We start from the raw sequence: 22785 nt of genomic DNA on the forward strand, positions 1-22785 counted from the left end.
TCATCCCTCTTATTCATATTTAAAAATTGTCATTCCAGAAATGTTAAAAGTGACTATTGAAATTCAAAATCCGTGTAAATATTCAAGGGCAAAGGTAAAAGGAGATGCATTTCAGATTCCAGTGCTTTTCATGAATGAGACTATCAGCAGCAGAGAGCACAGCAAGATGAGAGGAAGCTCCCACAGGCCAGGGGGAGGAGAGCAGGTAAATGACTTAAAATGTGCTAAAATACCCCTTATTTACTTGAGACAGCACATTTGCAAATTACCTTTAAACTCTTTCACTAAATGCATCTCAGATCATCATCAGCCTTATGTATACTAACTAGTTCTGCAATAGGAGAAAACTAGACAAATGCATCTTTCTTTTGGATTAGCCGTTAGCAGCTAATATGCTACAAAAGTCACTGCTGACAAGGAATTATGGACAACGGGACTGAAAAGCCCCTTCACCCACGATTCCAGTAGGTGAAGTCTCAAGAACAAAAGCAAAGAATGTTATTCTATTTACATGCAAACTGCTTTGCAAACTGCATAAGGCGTGCTAGGCTAGGTGTGCTATTCTCAATTCTTACAACTCACTGGTGACATTTTATATAAAAAATATTACAAAGCATTTAATCAAATCCTGACATAATAGTCTCCACAAATACTATTTGCTGTAATGCTTATGACTTAAGATTAACAAATTGATTTTTCAAAACTTTTTTCATATCAGCACTTCTCTCAGCAAGTCAGTTATTAAATTACACAGCAACTGAGTCACTAGGAGGCTCTCATTGTGACCTCTCACACACAAGCAATTTTCATTTTACTGAAGTATTTAAAGTATGAAGTATGCATTTTAAAGTGCATAGGGAATTTTCCTCAGTGTTATCTGTTATTTCACTTATACTACAATTAACAAATTTGCATGATCTGTATTCATAGACTTTATTAAAATTCTCATTTTCAAAGAATCTGCTACGTTTTGGGTGACTACTGCAGAAAGCCTTATTCTAAAAACTTATTTTATACAGTGCCAGAATTGCACATTTCAACCTTACAAACTCTAGGCACTTCATTTTAGGATTGCTGAGGGATACTAGTTTCACTCTCCCAGATGAGCAACAGTGATTCTGAGAAAAGCAAAACACAACAAAGCAAGCAGATGAGAACTCAGACTACAGATAATGCTTACAGGTAAATAAATTAAAATACCATGTATTCAATTCTGTTTAATTATAAATATTTCTAATACATTTTTTTTACTATTATAACTTCCAAATATGTCTCTAGCAAAGACCATTCCTGGCAATACAGCCTATTAAAAGTATAAAAAGCCAAAATGCCAGGTAAATTTTAATAAGCACTGTCATAAATATCTCCCAGATTACATCTGAAGATATTTACAAATAAGAGGAAAAAAATCTATGCTATTAGGGAAAAAAGAACAAAATTAAACAGAGGAAGTTCACTGAAATTTCTATGCAATAATCTGTTCACAGTAACTCATCATATTCTGGCTATTCACATAAAGTTGACTGCATTAAGGATGAAAAAAAATAAAAATAAAAAAAGATTTTTCTGAAGTGCTGTTGTGAACTGCAACAGGGACAAAAAGCAGATTTCCAGGTCATGGTACTTGAGAGAAAGCCAGTGCCGGGTAGAAAGAACTTACCTAAGAGAAAATAAACACTGTGAAACAATTACACAGCTGGAAAATAACAACTAATTTAAAGTTGGCAGGTTCCACTGGAACAACGTCTTCCTAGCTAATCTTAATATCTCCCAAGAACCTTTAATGATATCTTGAAAGAAGCTAACGAAGTGCAAACTGATTGCAGAGGGACACGAGGGAAAACTAAGCGTGTTGTCTATCTTCAGGCAGTAATATTTGCCTAACTGAACCCCAAGTCTCAAGTTCTGAGTCGCAGTAAATTCACACAGACAGATTCTCTTGTGGAAGTTAAATAAAGTAGCTTTTTGAAATTGATTCTGCCACAGAAATTTTTGTCTGTGAGCCTCCTGTTCTTCCAGACAGAGCACTACGGGTGCAGGCAGCTACAGCAAGGGCGAGCGAGGTATGGTGCTGCGGTCACTGCAGTCTCGGGAGCCCTTCATCCCTTCCCACAGCTTCTTTCCCAAATGGTAGCAACCTAAAGACCTCTTCTGTCGAGTCTATAGTATTTCCAAATCCACATGACGAACATCAGGATTTCGTTGCTGGGGAAAATAAAGCAAAACAAAATATATTTTTATTAAAAGTGTTCAAACACATATTTGCACATGCAAATGACGGATTTCTCGTATGACGTTACCCAATGAATAAAAAATCCCTATTTCTAGTAACATAAGGACTATTTTAAAATGAAATATAACTTCAATAAGTATAACCCATACTGTAAGCCATCCGGAAGACTAAGTCTCTCTTTATTTGACAAATACTTTTCAACTTCACAGCTAAATTAGTTCTTATGCATTAAAAAGTATGAAGCAGCTCTTTTGATTTAAAAAGGCAATTAGTTTTTACATAAGACTGTCCAAATAAGTCCAAATTCTTAAACACACACACATTTAACAGGTAGGCACTTTCCTGAATACTGGATAAGTGCTGAAATCATTTGTTCCAAGGTACTGGAGCTACTTACAAAAATGCAAAATACTGTTTCTGCTAAGAAACAGGCATCTTCTGATACTGTAGAAATGTCATGGTCATTACACAGCTTGTACAACCCATGGGATGCTTTAAGTCACCGACTTGTAAATCTGACTAGCATACTTAGTGAAGCATATTCCACAGCAACACAGCACTGAAATCCCTGCGCACGCCAAAAAATAGTATTCATGTCTAAAATCATCAGTCACAAGCCTGCTGCTTACAAACCACGAAGAACTACATCTCCTGATACAACTATACTCAAAAATATTTTTAATTTTAAACGGCATCACTCTGGGAAGATGAAACTAAATGTAGAATATTTTTCAAAGACTCCACACTATAGCCAAGGTCACCCTCTTGAGCGGTGCCTCTTGATGAAGGCAAAAGACAGTCACAGGAGGGCTGCATTTGTCTGGCAATCAGGATGCTTCAGTCCTGTTTGCATTCTAGAAAATACTACAGAACTGACCTCAATCAGTGAAAATGTTTGTTAGACCACATGCCTTGCAACTCCAAGTAAGGAAAATGCTTAACCATGTATGAATTGAATAAGGAAATGAATTGCACATTTTGTAAAGAAATATCAAACTGGAATACCTACTATGAAAAAGTGCAAAATAAATACTATGCAAATGTTTTCACCAACAACTTTTTGTGAGATTCAGCATCCTTAGGTGATTCAATATTGTCCCCTTGGCAAACACAGGTGGGCAGAACATGAAGAACATCCATGTTTGTTTCACCTACACAGGAAGTTCTGACCACACAGCTGCTTGCTGATGCCCAAACTTTATTTCAGGTTTGGTTTGGCATTGGTTTGGGGATCTAAAATTGCACTCAGAAGCAGAGAACTAGAAGTAAAAAGCTACTACAATACTAAAAATCTATTTCTCCAATTCTGTTCAGAACTAGTAGACAGGTACCTGCGCAGGACCACAGTCACAAATAACTACAGCTAGGTTTCCATCCAGATGATATAAAACAAGAATTTCCACGGACGGAGACAAATAATGTGTTAAATATCATTTAAAAAATGATATTCTGTCAAAAGACTAGTCACATCAAAATTTCTTCTCTTTACCATATGGACAGAATATACAATGAGAAAATGAAAGCAAGCCAACCATTCTAATTATCCACAGCTAATTCTCAGATGAAGATTTTAATAGCAATATAATACCTAGAAATTAAAAATGGCCGCAATCCTTTGTTTATTTAATATATTTTAAAGATATTACAAAATAAAATCTCCCTAGAAAAGAGCTAAATCTTACCTTTAGGTCCTTCTCAAGCCTGTCTACTTCAGCTCCCAACGTGTCGATGATATTCTCACCATGCTTAAGCATAAACGCTTCTAGCTCTTCAAGAGTCTTCACTTGTTGAATTTCCTGGCAAGATATAAAATGTAAGAAGTTGAGATGGAGAAGAAAGGAGCCCAAGACCCAAGCTGTCCACAAGCTGTTTACACTACAGCATCTGGGTCACACAGTTAAGTGCTAAAGCTGCAGAATGCTGAGACAAATAGGTGACTGCTGACAGACAAGCTCACTTTGAATGGCAGGATCTGTAAACCATAACACTGCATCTGCAATACCCAAGGAGATTGCCTCTGCCAAAACAGACGTGACAGGCTTCTGATTTTGACTAGAGAGCATACATATTAATAAATATTTATCAGAAAAAAATATGTTCCTACCAAAATTATTTCACACAAGCCTGTATTTTCTAAGAAAAGGTTGAATTAAAACCTGCCCTCCTTCTAACCAAGGCCTTCCTCAAACCCGAAGCACAGCAGCACATAGCATGATTCTGCACAGAAATATTCAACACTGACAGTAAGTAAAAACCTCTGAAATCCTTCAAAATGAAAAGTGGAATATATCCCACCTGTTGGAAAAACATGCTTTAAACATAATTGGAAATGGGAAAGTAAAATCAAAATGCTGAAAATTACAAAAACACTTTTTGAAACATACTTGTAGCAGCTGTTCAATGTCTTGTTTTTCCAGGTAAGAACGAGTAACAACCCGTCCATCAAAGTCTACTTCTGCCTTGAATCTCACTTTGCTCATTCCCATGTCCGTGGCTTTAACATCATGAATTGCTCTGTAACACACAATTTACACTCTCACATTACAAAAATTGTGACATATGAGTTTTTTGTGCTCTAAAGTGCAAATTTCCAAGAAACCAGGGAACACGGCACCATGTTCATTCTGTAACATGGGATATGCAGAAGCCTTTACACCATAACACAAGCGCGGCACTTCCCTGCCAACTATTACATAATTCCAGAGACTGAATATATATATAATAAAATTGTAAATAAATTAAACATTTAAGCATTAATCAACTATAAAAGCAATATTACAGTATCATTTTTGTGCTTGTACTTGAAGTTGAGGTGGCATTCTCATTAAGCTATATGTAAATTCCTGTAATTAATTTCTGTGAGAATGTATTTGAAATTATTTCCACTATAGAAGGACTGACAGAAGTATTTGCTTATTAAATTTCCTAGCATGTAATAACCAAGTTTCTAAAGTTTTAATCCAGAAGATTCCATTTTCAAAAGAAAAAAAAAAGAAAAAAGAGTTGTCTCATTTACAGTACTTGAATTATTATTTTCAAACGTTTTCTTCCTTTTTGTTGGGCTATTAAGAGATTCTGAGTTGCCTAGATTCTCACCTTACGACAGGATCGCTCTCCAGTAACTCAGTAAGTCGCTGCAGTTGTTCAGGTTGAATGGATTTCCCCAGCAGGGCTTCTGTATTAGTGTAGATGAGAAACGCTGACACAGTTCCTAACAAAGTTCCAACACCTAGAGACCCCAAGCTGTCATAATAGGTGTTTCCTAAAATAAATAAATAAAGTTAATTTCACAGAGTAATTCTAAAACATAGAAAGTAATTCAAATTTCACACCAAAAGTAGTACATGGTGTTTTTCTTTTTAATTCATGTGTTGGCAATTCTGTACTTCACTACTGATGAGCAAGATAAAGCTGAAAGAAAATAAGCTCTTAAAATAAAGTCTCATGTCCCTCTCCCTCACCTAGAAAACACCATGCTTTCCTGTCTCCTCTAGGACTAATAAATTAGCCATTTTTTTTCAGTTACTTAGAATTTATGATAGAGATTTAACTTTATGAATATAAAATTACATACACCTAAACAAGGTAGTAGGCACAATCAAAAGTCTGTTCTTTCACTAGTAAGGTTAACACTGCCTTATGAAGACAATTATATCCATCATTTTGATGGATGCATAGGACAGTCTGATATGATACTCCTAAACAACTTAAGCCTCGCAAGTATTAACCACTTCCAGAAGGCAGAACTTGCATAACGGATGTTCTAAACATGTATTCACACATATTCAGATTTGTCACAAAACTACGGATAGGATAAAAAAACATCTATATAAATAACAAAGCCATTAAAAACCTTCAGAGAAACAAAAAATAGCACATTTATTTTTCTAAACAATTAAATAAAGCAAACACCTACAAAGGGACAAATACTCCCTCCCTTTGAAAGGCTTAACCGAGTAGCTAGAGGCAGACTGTGGCAGCTCTGAGTCATTTGTCATACAGATCATCATATTTGCACAAATTAGGTTTGCCACATTATCTTCAGATTAAAATAATTGCTCCTGAACAACACTACCACCATTCTGTATCTGAAAGAAGAACTTCTACCTTAAATCCTCCCCACATGTACATGGAGATGCATACAGCTGAATAAGGCAGCTCCAATTATGTAATCATACTAAGACAGGAAATAATTCACATAAATTGACAATAATAAATATACTTTTAAGAAAAGAATATCTTGGTATGCTTAACAAAACAGGTCAAAAGGAAGTGAGACCCACTGGTATGTAAGTATTCTTTCAAGCTTGATCCCACCAATTACAAACACATCAAAAAAAAACAAACAAAAAAAAATAACTTTATTTACAATCTGAAGATATTTAAAATTGAAAAAGAAGAGTGAAGCTTAAAAAAAGATACCAAACAATAAGCAGCAGTGGAATGCCAGCAGACACAATGTTACTGCATGAAGCAACTAAACAGCAGAAGCAAGTACAATCACAGTGGAAGCGTTCTGCATAAACTGAAGTCTGCTTTAGTAGTAAATTATCCATCATACACTGTAAACCATACAGCAATACACTTTTTAAAATGTGTGCAACAAAAAAATGGTCTAGTTAAACTGAAGAATAACTGCCATCAATTTTCGATTGTTCTGCTAACAAAAATGATGTTCCAGGCAGGGTGAGGCAGAAATAAAGTCATACTATGACAATAAGTCTAAAGAAGAATAGCCATATATTTAAAGTCAAACAGTATAAGCTAAATAAAGCATGTTTTGTATTTGTATTATACACAGAAGAAAATCTGTATGCAGCCTGTCCCATGTTGAGGAAGAATTTACCTGTTAAAGAAGTCAGGCCCATGCAGGTAGCAGCTACGGCCACACTCAGAACTGCAGCAGCGTCCTCCAGCAGCACCACATTTGTACTAGGATCACGGCTCTGCACAACTGTATTCAACAAAAATTGCACTGCTGTAGAAATCTTAGCCTCTACCACGTATAGTGCTTTATAAGCTACATTTATATCAGCAAATTAAGTGGAAAATTTTCTATAAGCATAAAAATTGTCAAGCGTGAATTTTTACATTTGCACACACTTCCTTAAAGCATTCATAAATACACTGAGCAAGCTTTGTACCACTTAGGGAAGTATCTCTAAAATATCTGAAAATCTAATGGGGAGTTTATCCTGAAGAATGCAAAACTACTTTAGTATAAGTCTCTAAGCAGTGCTACCTAAAATCAATGGGTTTATCATGGAGTAAAATGTATTTGTTGCTAGAAGAGAAAACATGGATTAAACAGGTCAGGGGGAAGCAAAGACAAACAAAGTTTTCAATAATTAAGCAAATACAGATAAATAGATTCTTTTTTTTTTTTAAATAATCACATGCCTTATTGCTATAACAACACATACCATATTGATAAAATGAGAGACCCTTGGCTCGAGCACTCCTCCGAATTTCATTTATAGCAACAAGAAGGGTAGCTGAAACAACACCAGAGTAGTTGCTGAAAATGGTTAGAGGCAAAATAATTTATGTTTCAATTTTGAAGAGAGAAAACCTTTCCTTATATCATAGTAATAGGTCCATCTAGAAAGCCCTGACTATCAATAGTTTGAATAATGGCAAAGCATAAAGCTATATCTATACTCACTTGCACACCTCCCTACACAAGTCAAAATACTTTATTCACTGGTAGGTTAATATAAAATAGGCACTGTAGATACGGTCTCAAATTATATTATTTTTATACTTTTTTTTACACAGCAGATGAGGAACGGAAAAATGTTCTCCCAAATACAACACAACTATCAGCGACAGAGCTCAATTTTTTTGTGGTGTAAGCAAAAATCAAATACTATAATTACTCAGATTATACTGTCACAGATTGAGAATACATATATAGAAATATTTCTTAGTACTGCATACCTCCTTCAGACACCAACGATCCTGCTAAGATGCAATATGCCTATTAAAAAAAAAAAGATGTCTCTTAATTATCACATTATGTACATGTTCATACAAATTCCTTGCAGCCCCACTCAAGAATCCCATTCCCCACTCTGCCATCCAGCTATCCATAACTACAACACAATGAGCTGACAACCCACAACATCCAAACTATACAATGTGTGTTGCAAAATACATTTTTTTTTCTTGAAACATTCTCAATAAAGCTGGTTAGAATTAGTTGTTTGAGGATTAAAACTGACTCAAGAAGTGTGTTACATACACTGTCACTACTTTCTATTAAGCCCCTCAAGAATTGTCTATAAGTACAACATCAAGCAAGATTTGCTTACCCAGAGGAGAGATTCTATAGGATGAGGATGGAGTAAACCCATGATTCCATGATACCAAGAAAGTCCTGCACCCATCATGAAAATTCCAACCCCGCTAATCAGAGATGCAATATAGCGCATATTTGTGAAACCATACCTAGACAAAACAGAGAAAGTGAGTTAAAAAAACAAGATCCTAGCTCTTCACAAACACATCTACAACCCTTTCCATGAAGTTTTCACACATCTTGGAAACTAGCACCATGTAACCTGGCATTTACTTTAAAAAACAGCTGCTAAATTGAATGTAATCAAAAAAAAAAAAGACATTTAGTATAAAGATATTTTTCTAATTCCTTTTCAAACAGCTGTTTAGACAGCTGTACTAGCTCTTGTACTGCCATCTTGCACTAGCCCTTTCTTCTATAGAAACTGAGATATTTCTTAAAAAATATGTTGCGTTTACATTTTATTGAAATGATACTTCTAAATAAAAATTCTGGCCATTATAAGTAGCTATTATACCTATGCTATTCCTTTAAATAACATCATAAAACATGAGTCGTCTTTAGGTAGTTCAGCTAACTGCAAACTTCAAATACATGCAATTTTATGAGCAAAGAGAAAAGCTAAAGCAATATTAAAGTGTACATTTATTCTTTTGTTTTTTATTAACTGCTACTAACAACCACAGGGACATTTAGAAAGCAGAAGTAGAGAAGAAGTATTGAGGAAGAAGGGAGAAAAGTGAGGGAGGAGGAAATGTAATGAATATTTAGAATAATTTAATACATTTCTTATATTATCTGGTGTTCTTAATGAAGAAAAGCTTATCTAATTCTTTAAGTCAGACATACTTTAACCTATTGCTTACAACTTGAATGACTTGTCCAACCAAAAATGTGAAGGGTAAAGCACGTAATCTCCAAGAAAATATAACAAAAATGATAGCTTTAGCCTTCCACAAAACCGTAAGAACATATCAATAGAAATCTCTATTACTGGGACAAGCAAGCAAGCAAAAAAGTGGTTCTGTGAAATAGATCTCCTTACTTGTATCAAATGATACAAGCGATTTCCTTGCAGAAAAAAAAAATAGTAAGTAATATTTTATTTAAAGAACTTGATCTTCATGTAGGGAATACTTACGATCAAATAAATATTTAAGAAAAAAGTGAATCTATCCAATAGAAATGCCCAGAATAACTTTAACGAGTAATGCCAATGCAAGCCAAAAGCATAGCAAACAAAATCACAAAATATATATGAATCAAGACACTGAAATTAAAACTCTTGCAACTTGGCAGATGCCCCCTTTTCTTATTATTTCTTTCGTAAAGATAGGAGGAAAAAAAAAAAAACACACATGACATGAAACATAAAATTAAGGAAGAACAGGATGAAGCACAAGAAAGAATCGATCTTACTCCCATATGTAAATACTAAAACCATTATTTACAGCAAAAGCTTACGGATGACTAGGGTCAGGTGTCCTTGCAGACTGACTGATGCCCAAAGCTAGTAATGCCTGTTTAGGACAAAGGAAAAACGATCAGTTGAAATACCTAAGAAACATTGACTGAACTTGATAAAAAGATAAATAAAATCAGATGCAACTTGTTTATTTGCATATTTTTTTTCTGATGTTATGCTACAACTGGAATACTGTTCTCAGAATTTGTCTTCCAGTATCTACCTTGCATAAATTTATTAAGTGTAACTGTAAGAATCACAAAATCAAGGGGAGGTTCAGGTTAGATATTAAGAAGAATTCCTACACAGAAAGAGTGGTGAAGCATTGGAACAGGCTGCGCAGGAAGCGATGGTGTCACCATCCCTGGCAGTGTTCAAGAAACATGCAGATGAGGCCCTTAGGGACGTGGTTTAGCAGAGGGTGATGGGTTTATGGTTGGACTCGATGATCTTGAAGGTCTTTTCCAACCATAATGATTCTATGATTCCATGAATATCATTTACAAAGCACGCTCAATAACAACAAGAAGTTCCGCCATGCACCCGAGACTCACTAAATAAAACACAAAAATGTCAGTTCTCTCTGCTTCTTTAAAACCATTTAGACACTATAGGCTAACTAACAATTCCTAAGAGACTGAATTATTGCTTTCAACTGTAAAACAATTACTGTAAGTATCTATCTTTAAATACACTCACCTGGTTGCAAGTGTCTGCTAAAGAATGTATAGCTTCTGAAAACATACTTGCAGAACCTGTGTAAACCCAAGCAAGTAGTTTGAAGAAAAAATTCAATCCATTTCTGAAAACAAAGAAATACGCAAATCAGAATATTTGGCCTTTAATATTAATTTTCAGCAAAACCAGAAGCATTGCATAACCATGCATTTCCTACTAGCAACTGATGAAAGAAAATATTGATTCATTAGAGACTGTAAGAATATATAAATTGAGGAAGCACAAATTCAGCCCATTTTCACACACAGAATTAGACAGTTTACTGAATTGCATTATTTTTAAGGCTGGGAGGCAGCAATTTTTTATGAAGGAGGTAGCAATTCTTTCCATACTGCGCTCTACCCAGTGACCTCAAAGTGGTTTAATTTTTTTTTAATTCAGTCTTTTTATCTTCCAAAATGGAAAGAATTATTGTAATTTATAGGAGGAGAAAAAAATAGTAATAATGAATAAATCACCTAGTCTGTTATAACACTAACCTACAATTTAATCTTCCTGTTTTAAGTTTCTTCCAACTCACAGCACAGAAAGAATATGGGATTCATGAACACTCTTGACTTTTGTGTTCTTCTTCTCAGTGTTGTATTGATGGAGTTGACAATTATCCGAAGGTGCAACACACTTCTAGGGCCCCATACATCCAGATACTTTCACCCATACAATTCTATATGAGTGCAAGTATTTCCTTTCCAAAGGAGAGACCACACTAAGATTTTCAAGTTTCAGGTCCAGCAACATTATTCATTCATCAATTGTGCCAGTGGGTTAGAGATAGAAAGATAGAAAGATCAAGACTGCTATATAATAATTAAAAAGAAAAAGTGGAGCTACAGAGCAGTTGAAAACTATTCAAGGTTTCCTGTCTAACTAGATATTGACATCAACATTACACAATAGATAAAAGTTAAAAACAAACCAAAAATATCCAGATTCATTACGGGTGTGTGGAAATTTTCTGTCTAGACTAAATTTGAAAACTAACACATTTCACTTCATGCTTCCAAATAAGCAGCAACGTGAGAAACATCCTTTGCCACTAGCACTTTTAAGAAGTATTATATAGCACACACACTTTTTTTTTCTCCCTAAAAAGACAACTGCATTAGCATGTCCATAAAATCACCTCAGTTATGTAGCATTCCAAATAATTTGTTTGGTTAATGGTGTTCATTCCTATCTGACAAAACAAGTCTGTTCCTGCATTTCTCTAACAGGGCTTGAAAGTTTCATTCTTGGATGCAGGATTCTGTTAACTCCATTGATTCTACCAGTGCAGCTAATTGTATCTTCACAGTGGATCCAAAGACAATAGGATCCAACATAAAAACTTTAAAAGATTTATCTTTCTTGACCCAAAACTAGTCTCCAAAAAAGACCATATAGATGCTAATGAGGTCACAGCCATGAACAAAGTCTTATATATCTACTCTGGTGATGGCCCTTGAAAATGCAGTTAAATTTCTAATCTTCTAGGAGTAGTTCTGGAATTTTCCTAGGCTTTTAGCAACTTGACAGTTGCAGATCATAACTCATACATATATGAGCACACACACACACACACACAATCATATATATAATACAGCTTGAAAACACACACTTATTTTTAGAATAATAAAAATTCTTTTTTTTCCATTTGCACATACAAAATATAAACTTTTTTACACTTACATGCAAATAGCTACCATTACCACCTTTCCTGGTCCCTTGAGAAACATAGCTGCTGTACTGGAGCGTGGCTATGCAAAGAAATAAGAGATTATGAAAGCAACCAAATCTTGACCTTATGAAGAACCTACTGAACAAATTATTTAAAAAAAATAGAATTACACTCTATTGCATATGTCAAGTCACAGCCTTCAAAGCATACTAGTTTACACCCAGTTCGTAGTTGGGTTTTATAAGTTACTATAGGTTACTATGAATGGATGGCTACAAAAAAGGATAAACAACCAAAACAGCCTCCAGCATGGGCCAGCCAACCACAAGAAGAACAGCAAGTTGTGCAGCAAAAAGATGAAGAAATTACTCTGCTATGACAAAACATCTGGATCCAAAGGATGGGTCTACTTAAGGGAAGAGGAAGGGCCACTTATAACGTAGGGCATATAGAAAATTGTTAAAACCTTGCTCCGAGAGAACTATCCGCTTTTTCTAATTAACTATATATTTATTATATCTTAGCATAATACAAAGTATAACAACATTACTTTTTTACACTTTAGTTATATATTACAAGCTAGGTAGAATCACATGTACAGAGGTAAATTGCTAAAGATGACAACTGACAAAAACTTCCCAGTGCATTGCACTCCTACACTTACAAGCCATTTAATCCAGGATAATAACATTAACCACTGCTTTACAAACACAAATAGATCTAGTATATTACAGTAAAGATGAACTTCATGAGATTTTCAGTTACTTGTGCTTTTATAACTGTTTCAATTCTTTCCATAGAAAGGTAGCCCAGTACATCTTGTAGTATTTTTCTAGACAAAAACTTTTTAAAAATTCTTACCTTAGTATTTCCAAAAAACTCCTTGTATTCTTTCAACAGCCTTTGGTTTCTAAATAGATCTGCAGCACAAAATTATCATCATGAATATTTACTAGCAATTGCAACAGTTTAAGACTGTTATACAGCAGCATCTTTATACAGCAGCAATCTGCTGCTTATGCTTATTATACAGTGCTTATGCTTATTATACAATCTGCTTATGTTAAAGCTAGACAGTCCTATCAAACTAAAATCTCTCTGTTGATCTCCACTCAATATATTTTCTGACTGTATCATAAAGATGGTAAAGCATAAGATAGTAATAGCAATCTATTGGCATAGATAGGAATGAATCACTGATAAGATCTTACCAGTGATTAGTAATTCCAAATTTGTGTCTTCTCAATGAAATAACATGATTACCACCTCTGGATTTCTAACATCACATTTTGTTGTTTACATTTGAAATATTTTGAAAATTCTATACTCACTTTCTCTGTACTCGATCTCTGCCTCTTTACGGCGTTTTCTTTCTCTAGCAAGAGCCTCTGGACTCCCCCAAACTTCAAGAGACCTGCACAGAGTAAAAATAACAACGGTTCTATTTATATAGGTTACTGATAAAACAACACACCTGTAACTTCTTTCAAGTTTGACTACGTAATCACAAACTCTCCTAAAAAAAGAACATCATTCTTTCTGATAATAAAACACACAGTCCATTTTATGGAATAAGAGGCTTAGGGAAGAGAAGTATTTCATCTTTAGACACATAAAACACACCCTTCAGTTTTGTATCCACCATGTAATTGTTATAATAATGGGGATATATAGTTTATTCAGATAGAAAATGGAAAATACAATTGCCCTTTTACATTGCAAAGCTGACTTTTAAAAATTCTCTTGTAAATCCAAATAGATGATAGAAAAATTCTTCATTACAATGCTCTTACTTTGCCTCTACATCCGATCTCAGGTACACAGTGAAAGTCTCGGTGTCATCATGGGGACTTCGTCGTTTAATTTTCCTCAGCTGGTCTAAATCACTAAGGAAAGCAGACAGTTTAGTGAAAGAAAAAGAAAGCAGATTATTCTAATATTATTTTTGGTTCTGGGTAGTCTCCCACAGTTCTAGTATAATTGGCAGGACAGAAAACTGAAATTGTCTAATCAGTCAAACAGAATGGACATGCAACATGCAGCAAGTTATCTCTAGGAAGCTCTTGATGGTAGTTTTACTTTCTCACAATCAAAAATCCAAATCATGTCCTAAAAGTTAAAAGTTATACTAGAAGTTAACTAAAACTAAAAGAGTTAAAAAACTAAAAGTTAACAATATTATCCTCAAAACCTATACAGCCAGTTCTACCTACTCATTTCTGCAAAAGGTCACAGATAACAAAAAAAAAAAAAAAAAGATTTCCAGTAAGTAAGGTCTGTTGGCAGGAACAGGACACAGTAAAAGAGGGTAATCAGGTAGCAGTAGTTAGCCTACCATCAACCTTTTTTTTTTTTCCCCTCAAGATTACAGACCTCATCTTAATATATTAATATACAATCTAGTAAAGGATATAAGGGTTCAGTACAACATGGTAGAAAATTCAAATTTCCAATGCTCTTCCAGGGATGTTCTGCACCTCAGATTACGCTGACCCCAGAACACTGAAACAGGATTATTTACCATTCCCCTCCACAGCTATCTGCTCTAGAGGCAGACTCCCCCCAGCTCCTCTGCAACTAAATGCATCGTAAATTTCCTAGATTTCCATGCCACCATACCTGGATTTAAGACAGAACTCATTTATTGCTCTGACTCCCGTGATGAAGTTATTCTGTGTATATTTTGGTCCATATTCTCTCTTTTTAAGGACTGCTTTCACTTAAAAACAGAAATAGATAAGTAGTTAGGTCATTCACAGAGACTACAGTAAAAACTTGAAAAGGTAATTCATTCTGCTATCAAATCATGGTACCTCGAAGTGAAGAATTGGGATAGAAAATTTACAATGAGGAAACAAGAATGTCCTTGATGGTAGAAATAAATAAAAGAACTCCTCCAGCTGTGCAAAGAATGCTATTTTTAGGCTGAAAATGTTTGCAAACAAAGTTTTAGTTCAAGGCCCTTGAATACATCACACACCTACTGCTGTACTGTTGCTGTCAGCTACATCTCCAACAAAGTGTCAGAAAGGTTTTGATTACTAGGATAGCAGTGATGTACGGCAGTTTGGAAACCCTTGCTCTGACAAGCACAATGGCATCTTAGAGCTCTAAAGTTTTTTCAGTACTTCAGAAACAATTTCTGAATTCTTCTGCAGAGAAGAATTTTGGTTTGCAGATCACATGAAGAACGGAGATGGGCTGCATGCATGTTTTTCCTCAACTACTACTTTCAAAACAGCCACATAATATTTAATATTCATAAAAATTAAAATATACATGCTTTATCTAGAAAACTTCCTCTTATCACATCAGATTTTTCCATACAAGAAATAAAAGATTGCCAGACCCATTTAAAAATAGGATGAGGAATTTAAAACACATACCATCGTTGCCTTCTTGTCTATACATACATAAAAATTAACTCATTTTCAAATTTAACTCATCAGAAATTTACTCCTGTTAAAAAACTTAAGATTAATGGAAGAAAAAAAGAGTTACAATAGCTGAAGAATGTAGTATGAAAAAACTGACAATATCGAAAAATAGCTCAAATTCTGCAGACAAAAAGACTTACAAACAGACTTCCTACCACAGGAGCTAAGGGAGCTACCCTTTCCGTATTTAGTTCAAAGCTTCTCCTTGAGTCATAAGATACTTAAAGAAAAAAATCTGCATTTGAAGATCTCAAGAACAATTTTTCACAGAATTTTGCATTTTCTTATTTCTTAGTATTGAAAGCTTCAAGGCAAAATGCATTGCTTGACACTCAACACTCCATAAGTGTAACAAATAGCAACATTTACCAAGATAATCTGATTTCTGTCATTCAGTTTGAACTTAAACAATTGTTTTCAAAGTATTTGAGTAATCACATTCATCCCACAATATCCTGAAGCAAAAGCATCCAAAAAGAAGATATTTCATAAAAGCAGTTCATCATTCACTAAGGTAAAAATTGTATGAACATTTTTTAAATAGGAAGAATATACCCCTCCTTTTCTTATTTTAAATATACACATATATCCGAAGTCATAACCTTACCAAATATTAACTAGCAGATTTATTGAACACTTCCTAATACATTTTTCAGAAATATAGGTAAATTTAACTGAATGAAAATACTATTAATACTATTTAACATAGTAGCAGATGTCAATAGTCCTACCCTAAAGTTCACACATAAAATAGAGGATAAATGTGAAAAGTATATCCATTTCCATTATAGGGACCAAATCAAACACAAGATGATGTAATTACAACTCCTTAAATAGCACAGATTAAGATTAGTGTTCCTTTAAAATTATTATTGTAACAATATTTGGAGCAGTAAGTGTCAAAATCACAATGGTCTCTGAAAAATAGAATTCTACTTTCTAAATACTACCAAAAGTTTTAATACAAACATTCTTGCCTATGTGTCCATAATCTAGAAGCAGATCTCTTTGCTAGAAGATATATGTATTTTTACAATTACTTCACAGTCTTTCTTGATCCAATTTCTCCTAACTGTCTTTTGTGCGCCCCTTAGATATGTACACTTTAAGGACAACAGACTCAAGGAAATTGCTGTAAAGGATGCAGACAAAAACAGATTAAAAAATAAATCCAGGAAGATATTGACATCAGCTTGTTAGTTACATGCACTATTATTCGATGTTTCTTTTAAAGGAGAAAGAGGCAGGAAAGAAATCTGACACAACTTATAGCTTGTTGAATCATGAGCAGAGGCTCAGATTTGAAGCCATTGCAAAGACTCCCGCCCGCTGCTCCCTGCAAGGAATTTAAAAGAAAATGATCACTTCTATTCTGGTGGGTATTTTTCCCAACGTACATAATGCTAGGAGCAACCGATTGCAGGAGTTTTTAAAGGATTATTCCCACAAGAAGATAATAGAAACTAAAATTACAGATGGAAGGAAATCAAGTCATGATAAACTAAGAAACACAAATTGATCCTTTTATTTTAACCATGTTTTTAAATAATGTAGCTGAAGATATAAAAGTCTGTATTTATTGCAGACCTGAAAGGAAATATTACAGGACTCTGATTAGGCAGCTCATGTGACCAGAATATATTTAGAAGCAACACTGATTAGATTAACTCAGCAATAAGAAGGAAGACAGAAAGACTTAGAAGGAGGAGTAGAGGAAGATCGAGTGTTTAGTTTAGCCATATTAGCCCAAGATGGTGAACGGACATGGTTAAAAAGATGCAAGGCAGACGAGCTTTGATAACACATGAGAAAGCAAGTTAGTCTTTCCCTAATCAGTTTAAAGAAATAATTAAAAGACAATCATTGTAGGGTGAAGAGTCAGGGGATTAGCACTATACTTTTTGAGAGAGAAAGAAAGACATTTTCAAACAAAACTGACATAAAAATGTTTTTTAAAAACTGATAGTCATGTAATTTTTTATTTAATCAACGTAACTGGTTAATAGCAGACCGCAGTGAAGTTATGACACAGGAAGTATTTCTTTACCTTTCACCTGAATTGGCTCTTTCAGAAAAGATTGCTTTTGACCTGCACTGTTGGCTTCTTGTCCTGTAAAATAAAAACAAAAATTATTGCCTGTGTGGAGATATCTACTTTTTTTTCCCCCCGTTCCCGTAAAGAGTTTGGTTGGCAAGACAAAAATCACCGTATAACTTAATAGGGCTTTCTGTCATGACAATTAAAAGCTTTTATACCAGATCTTCAATGCTTAAAACACATGAAATACAAGAGTTATATAATAAGACATTTAACTTAGCACTGATTACTAAATTCCTAACAACTTGCAAAACAGTGCAAATCTGCAACGTGTTACAGAAAGATCCAGAAATTAAATAAAACAGAACAAAAGTATGCATTTATAGTTTGGAAGCATATTTATGAAAATTTTAGATGAATAAGTATAATGCATTCTGTGCAGTTTATGAGAGCTCTTCACCACAAATTCACATATCTTTCAATATGTAATGTAACTCAATTACAAGCAGCTGAAGCTTAAGATACATCCACAACTCCTATCACAAATTGGAATTATTTCTAAAGCAAAGAAAATTGGGTTTTTTTGAGGTTGTGATCAATAAAATATGTATACTTATTTTTTTAAAGAAAATATAAAAATATTTATAATATCATAAAGTAAATTTTAGTATGTGGAAATTCTTATATTTCAACAATTTGAGATTTTTAATCACAAACTAGAAATGCCACTGAATAATTCAGATAAATATTGCATGTTGTTTTAATGCCTCCCACCACAGCCTTCAGAACAGAAACCTTACGATTCTAATATCTAGAACCAACATGCTCCTTCTTTGAAGCTCTAACACTAAAGCTGGAGGTTTGCCAAGCATCTGCAGTCATTAACAAAGCTAACCTTGCTGAAAATTATACTCAAAATTTGAAGATTCAAGTACATTTACGTTGCTTAATGAGATAAATTTAGCTTAGCAAGATTTACTTATTGGCCTCACAGTATTCAAAGCTTAAGATACATAGCTATATTTGTCATTAATCAATTAGTGACGACCTTAAAAGCAACTGAGAATTAAGGGTATTGACCATAAAAATGTACATTCTTAGAAAAATAAGAGTAACAAAACACTTATAAATTTATGAAACAGGTTTTATCATGCAACGAAAAAGGTTGGACTGTAAACCATCCGTCTTTCTAAAACACTCCTCCTTATCAGTTATTGTTTGGCTTGAACAACATTTAAAAAAAAATCCTTTTCTTTTGTACTCACTTCTTACCAGCTTTAAAATATTTGTCAGCCCATTTATCATTCTTCATAACAACAGACCTCCCTCAACCAAGGTCTACCAAGATGCTTTAGAAAAAAAGATGTGTGAAAATGTGACAAGTCATTTTCTAGCATTTCAGAAACTCTCAATGCAACCTCACTAAAAGATATCAGACCAACTCTATTTAACAAAAGGTTAAGTCATAAAGTTTCAGAGACGGAAAAAAAAAAGTCACACATCAAATATAAAGATTTATATCTAAGCACTGAGATCACATTAAGTTCCTTTTGGAATTTTACTACCTTGGCCTAGAGGCTGGACTAAAAAGAAAAAAACCCTAATATCTCTGCAGTTCCATGTGGGTTTGCAAGTGCCACCGGCTGCCAGCACAAAGCAGCTCTGACGGCGGCTGCTCCCCTGGCGCCCCGTGCGCTCCACGACCACGAAGAGCAGTGTCCTCAGGACAGGGCACAGCATGAGCCTGCTCATCCAACCCAGTGCTAACTCCCCAAAACAAGGGAAATCAAGCTCAATAATCATTAATGCCACACAGGAGAGGATAATCCAAGAGGGATGAGAAGAGGTGGGAGCGCTCCTCTAATGACTGCTAACAATTATAATTTAAGGCCACCAGGAAAGCAACAGTGCTGAAGTCCGTTTCATATATCCAGCTGTAAAGGACACTGATTAGTAGCTGAACATTCTTGACCTAGGAAATATCAACAATTACAAGTCACTCTCTGGTCTCTAGATATACCTGGCAGGTGTCTCTGCTAGGTTTGCCCTTCAGCAGTTACTGTTAGCTCAAGACTTCCTAAATTTCTCATCTAATTTTTTTTTTGCTTCTAAAAAACATAAACAGTCTCAGTGAATATGGTCCTCTAAATTTCAATTACATCTCCAAAACAATCTAGAAACAATATCTGTCAGAATTACAGCAATTTTTTTTAATCTACCTTTGTACTTCCAACATTTTATATCAACCTTGTGCTTCCAAACTTTCACACAGAAAAGTAACTCTCCTGTGATTACCTTTGCTAGCTTTTAAAGACTGCTGCAAACCTTAGGTATGGGTAAGCTACAAAAGCAAGAACTGCTAAGCTACTTAACCATAGAATTGTTTTAATTTAATAAGCCATTCAGTTTTAAAGAAAAGCACTCAGAAAGAGAGCTCTTATTTTTGAATGCTTTACCATCTCTTGAGTACACTAGTCTTTCAAACTCATATCTGTGCAATGGTATATTTATTAAGTTGAAAACAATAGGTAATACAGGGGTTGAGCAAAATTGAGACGGCTCTGAATTTCTTGAGTCCTCAACTAGCACAAGCTTAACAAGCAAAACAAGGAGCAAGGCTATCCTCATTTTAATTGTTAATTGTGAATGTTGCAGGGGTAACCACCAGCAGATTAGAAAGCTCTAGAAAATGAAACAGCCCAACTTTCTCCATCAGTCATCACTATCCTAATCTGAAGAAGTCACAATTCTCAGTTTTATTACTCATCTAATCTGTAGCACCAGTTCATTTCACACAACAAATATGAAATACTGTAAAAACAGTTCAATTAAGTGCCGAAAGTGATATTCCATCTCCTAAATGATCTAATCCCTTCCGACATGCACATTTTATCATCAGCACCAATTCCATACTGTAAAATTAAATCCTATATTTAAAGGGATGTCACTCCTCTCTGCTTATACATATGGCATGCCCAGAAGCCAAAAAGATTAAAAGTTCTGCAACTGCAGTATAACACAGGAAAAAAAAAGCATCAATTGTTACTTATATTAAGTTTTTACATTTAGATAAATAAAATACTCCTTACTTTAGCCCTAGCACAGTGAAAACTGAAGCAAAGACAGACCTGTTGCACCTTTGGGCACAGCGCCTTCAGTACTTGATACATTTGTATCCTCTGATCCAAGATCTTTTTTCTGACCATTAGAGGTGTAAACTCTCACTTGACTCATCAGCTGCACAGGCAGACGATTGCAAGGAAGAACATAACAAAGACTCCCACTTTTCACTGAAGTCTGCCATCCTAAGAGAGAAGGAAGGAAGAAATATTTCAGACAAGTCATTTGCAAAGGAAAAATAAGGGAAATTGATTGATTGAAAGTGATTGAAACCTACTGATTCAAAAGAACCAACACAAACTACTGTGCGTAACTATCAGCGAGGGATAAAGTGTATTTCATTCTGCATACACTCCAACTAATTCCTTACTGCAGAGCATGATTTAAGATTTGCTAAAGCAGTAAATTATGAAAATACACCACACTTTGTAAAACATCTTACCCAGAGTAATTTCAAGTGTTTATACCACCTTTATAAGTTACAATATAAGATACAAGAAGTCAGTCAAGACATCAACCTTGCTAGGCAGCCCCTAATCTTAAAGGGCTGCCAAAAATAAAGCTGCATGTGGATATGGCCTGCTGGTGCTAATAAGAAGTTTCTTTCAGGAGGCACCCACACACACTTCTGTGGTGCCTGCAAACTTGAATTTCCAGCCTGAAATGCAGCAAGCAAACTGGTTGCTCTGGAAAGCATGAATTAAAAGAACAAGTAAATGTAAAACGTCAAACAACGCTGGTAAACCAGGTCACACAAGGGAGGTTCGATAAAACAGCGTATTCTGCAGCGGTGCCTTGCGCTCACTTTGGTCCTCTGGCACCGCAGCAGCTGCCACAGGGCACGTGGGGCTGATCCCAACCTCACCAACAACCAACCCCACAGGAGGAGCAGCCCGAGAGGCTACTGGGGACAGCTCAGGGCTGCCGAGGTGGTAGGAGCCCTGCAGAGCAGCCCAGCACAGCCCAGAGGCCTCGCCAACCGCCCCCCATGGGAGATGGCAATAAATACACAACATAAACGGGTCAGTGTTGACTCCTGAGCTCTGGTGGTGGTGCTGGAACAGCTGAAAATGAAAGCTTAATCAGCACATTCAGCAGTCCTACGCAGTCACGTACACACGCACACGAATCAAGTGTTTACTGCAATATGGCTATAAGTGATGGTATGAAGAGGGGCAAGAGCGGTCACAACTGTAATCTTGTGGGATCCATGGCCTAGGGAAAAGGCTGGGGTTTTGCAAAGGATTAAACCCCCCCCCAGTAGCCTGTGTTTCCTTCCACACTTACCACGACCCTCACCTCTAAAGCAAACGTTACCATGTAACGTTATGTAAGGGCCCTGGCAGGGGTCGGGGCCTATAGGGTGCACTTTAGAAAACAAACGCTGCAGGGGGCAGTGGCCCCCTCCCGGGTGCCGCCGGGCATTACGGCCCGCAAGGGCAGCGGGGAGGGCCCCGCGGCCCGGCCGGGTCTCACTCACCGTGGGCGGCGCGCGCCGCCCGGCAGCGCACGTAGAGGCGGTAGAGGCGCTGGGCGGCCAGGGCCGGCAGCATGGCGGCCACGCGGAGCCCGCCCGCGGCCGCGGCCCGCCGCGCATGGGACAGGCCGGCGGCGGCGGCGCGGGCCCCGCTGCGGCCCAGGCGGCGGCGGCGGCGGCGGGAGGGCCGGGACGGAGCGGGCGCCGGGCGGCGCCTCCACATCCGGGTGCCGCCCACGGCCGCTGCTGACTCACGGGCCCGCCCGCCGCGCCTGCGCGGAGCGGCCTCGGCGCCAGCCCGCGCTTTGCGGTGGGGCTG

At 36.2% G+C, this 22785-nt stretch overlaps 1 protein-coding gene across 1 annotated transcript; it reads right to left on the reverse strand.

Moving 5' to 3' along the window:
• Window positions 1–1697: 1697 nt before the first annotated feature.
• Window positions 1698–22566, reverse strand: SLC30A9 (solute carrier family 30 member 9). The gene is made up of 18 exons (XM_088524750.1): window positions 22470–22566; window positions 20998–21174; window positions 17879–17941; window positions 15014–15113; window positions 14188–14280; window positions 13726–13808; window positions 13256–13314; window positions 12406–12473; window positions 10699–10801; window positions 9999–10054; window positions 8548–8683; window positions 8174–8213; window positions 7657–7728; window positions 7080–7187; window positions 5330–5495; window positions 4618–4747; window positions 3916–4029; window positions 1698–2205 (listed from the first exon to the last, which is right to left on the reverse strand). Exons 1-18 carry the CDS (start codon window positions 22540–22542, stop codon window positions 2161–2163), a joined length of 1686 nt encoding a protein of 561 aa, XP_088380876.1. The 5' UTR covers window positions 22543–22566; the 3' UTR covers window positions 1698–2160.
• Between the last annotated feature and the right edge of the window lie 219 nt (window positions 22567–22785).

This window comes from Tinamus guttatus, unplaced genomic scaffold (genome assembly GCF_059628265.1).
Source record: "Tinamus guttatus ecotype Peru unplaced genomic scaffold, ASM5962826v1 Tinamus_guttatus_pri_ptg000213l, whole genome shotgun sequence".
NCBI lineage: Eukaryota > Metazoa > Chordata > Aves > Tinamiformes > Tinamidae > Tinamus > Tinamus guttatus.

Excerpts from the sequence above, each read along its gene's own strand:
- SLC30A9 (XM_088524750.1), bottom strand. The coding sequence starts at position 22,542 with ATGCTGCCGGCCCTGGCCGCCCAGCGCCTCTACCGCCTCTACGTGCGC. Across the intron at positions 14,281-15,013 it reads GAGTTCTGTCTTAAATCCAG|TGATTTAGACCAGCTGAGGA; the intron begins GTATGGTGGCAT and ends TGCTTTCCTTAG. Across the intron at positions 2,206-3,915 it reads GGCTTGAGAAGGACCTAAAG|CAACGAAATCCTGATGTTCG; the intron begins GTAAGATTTAGC and ends TATTTTCCCCAG.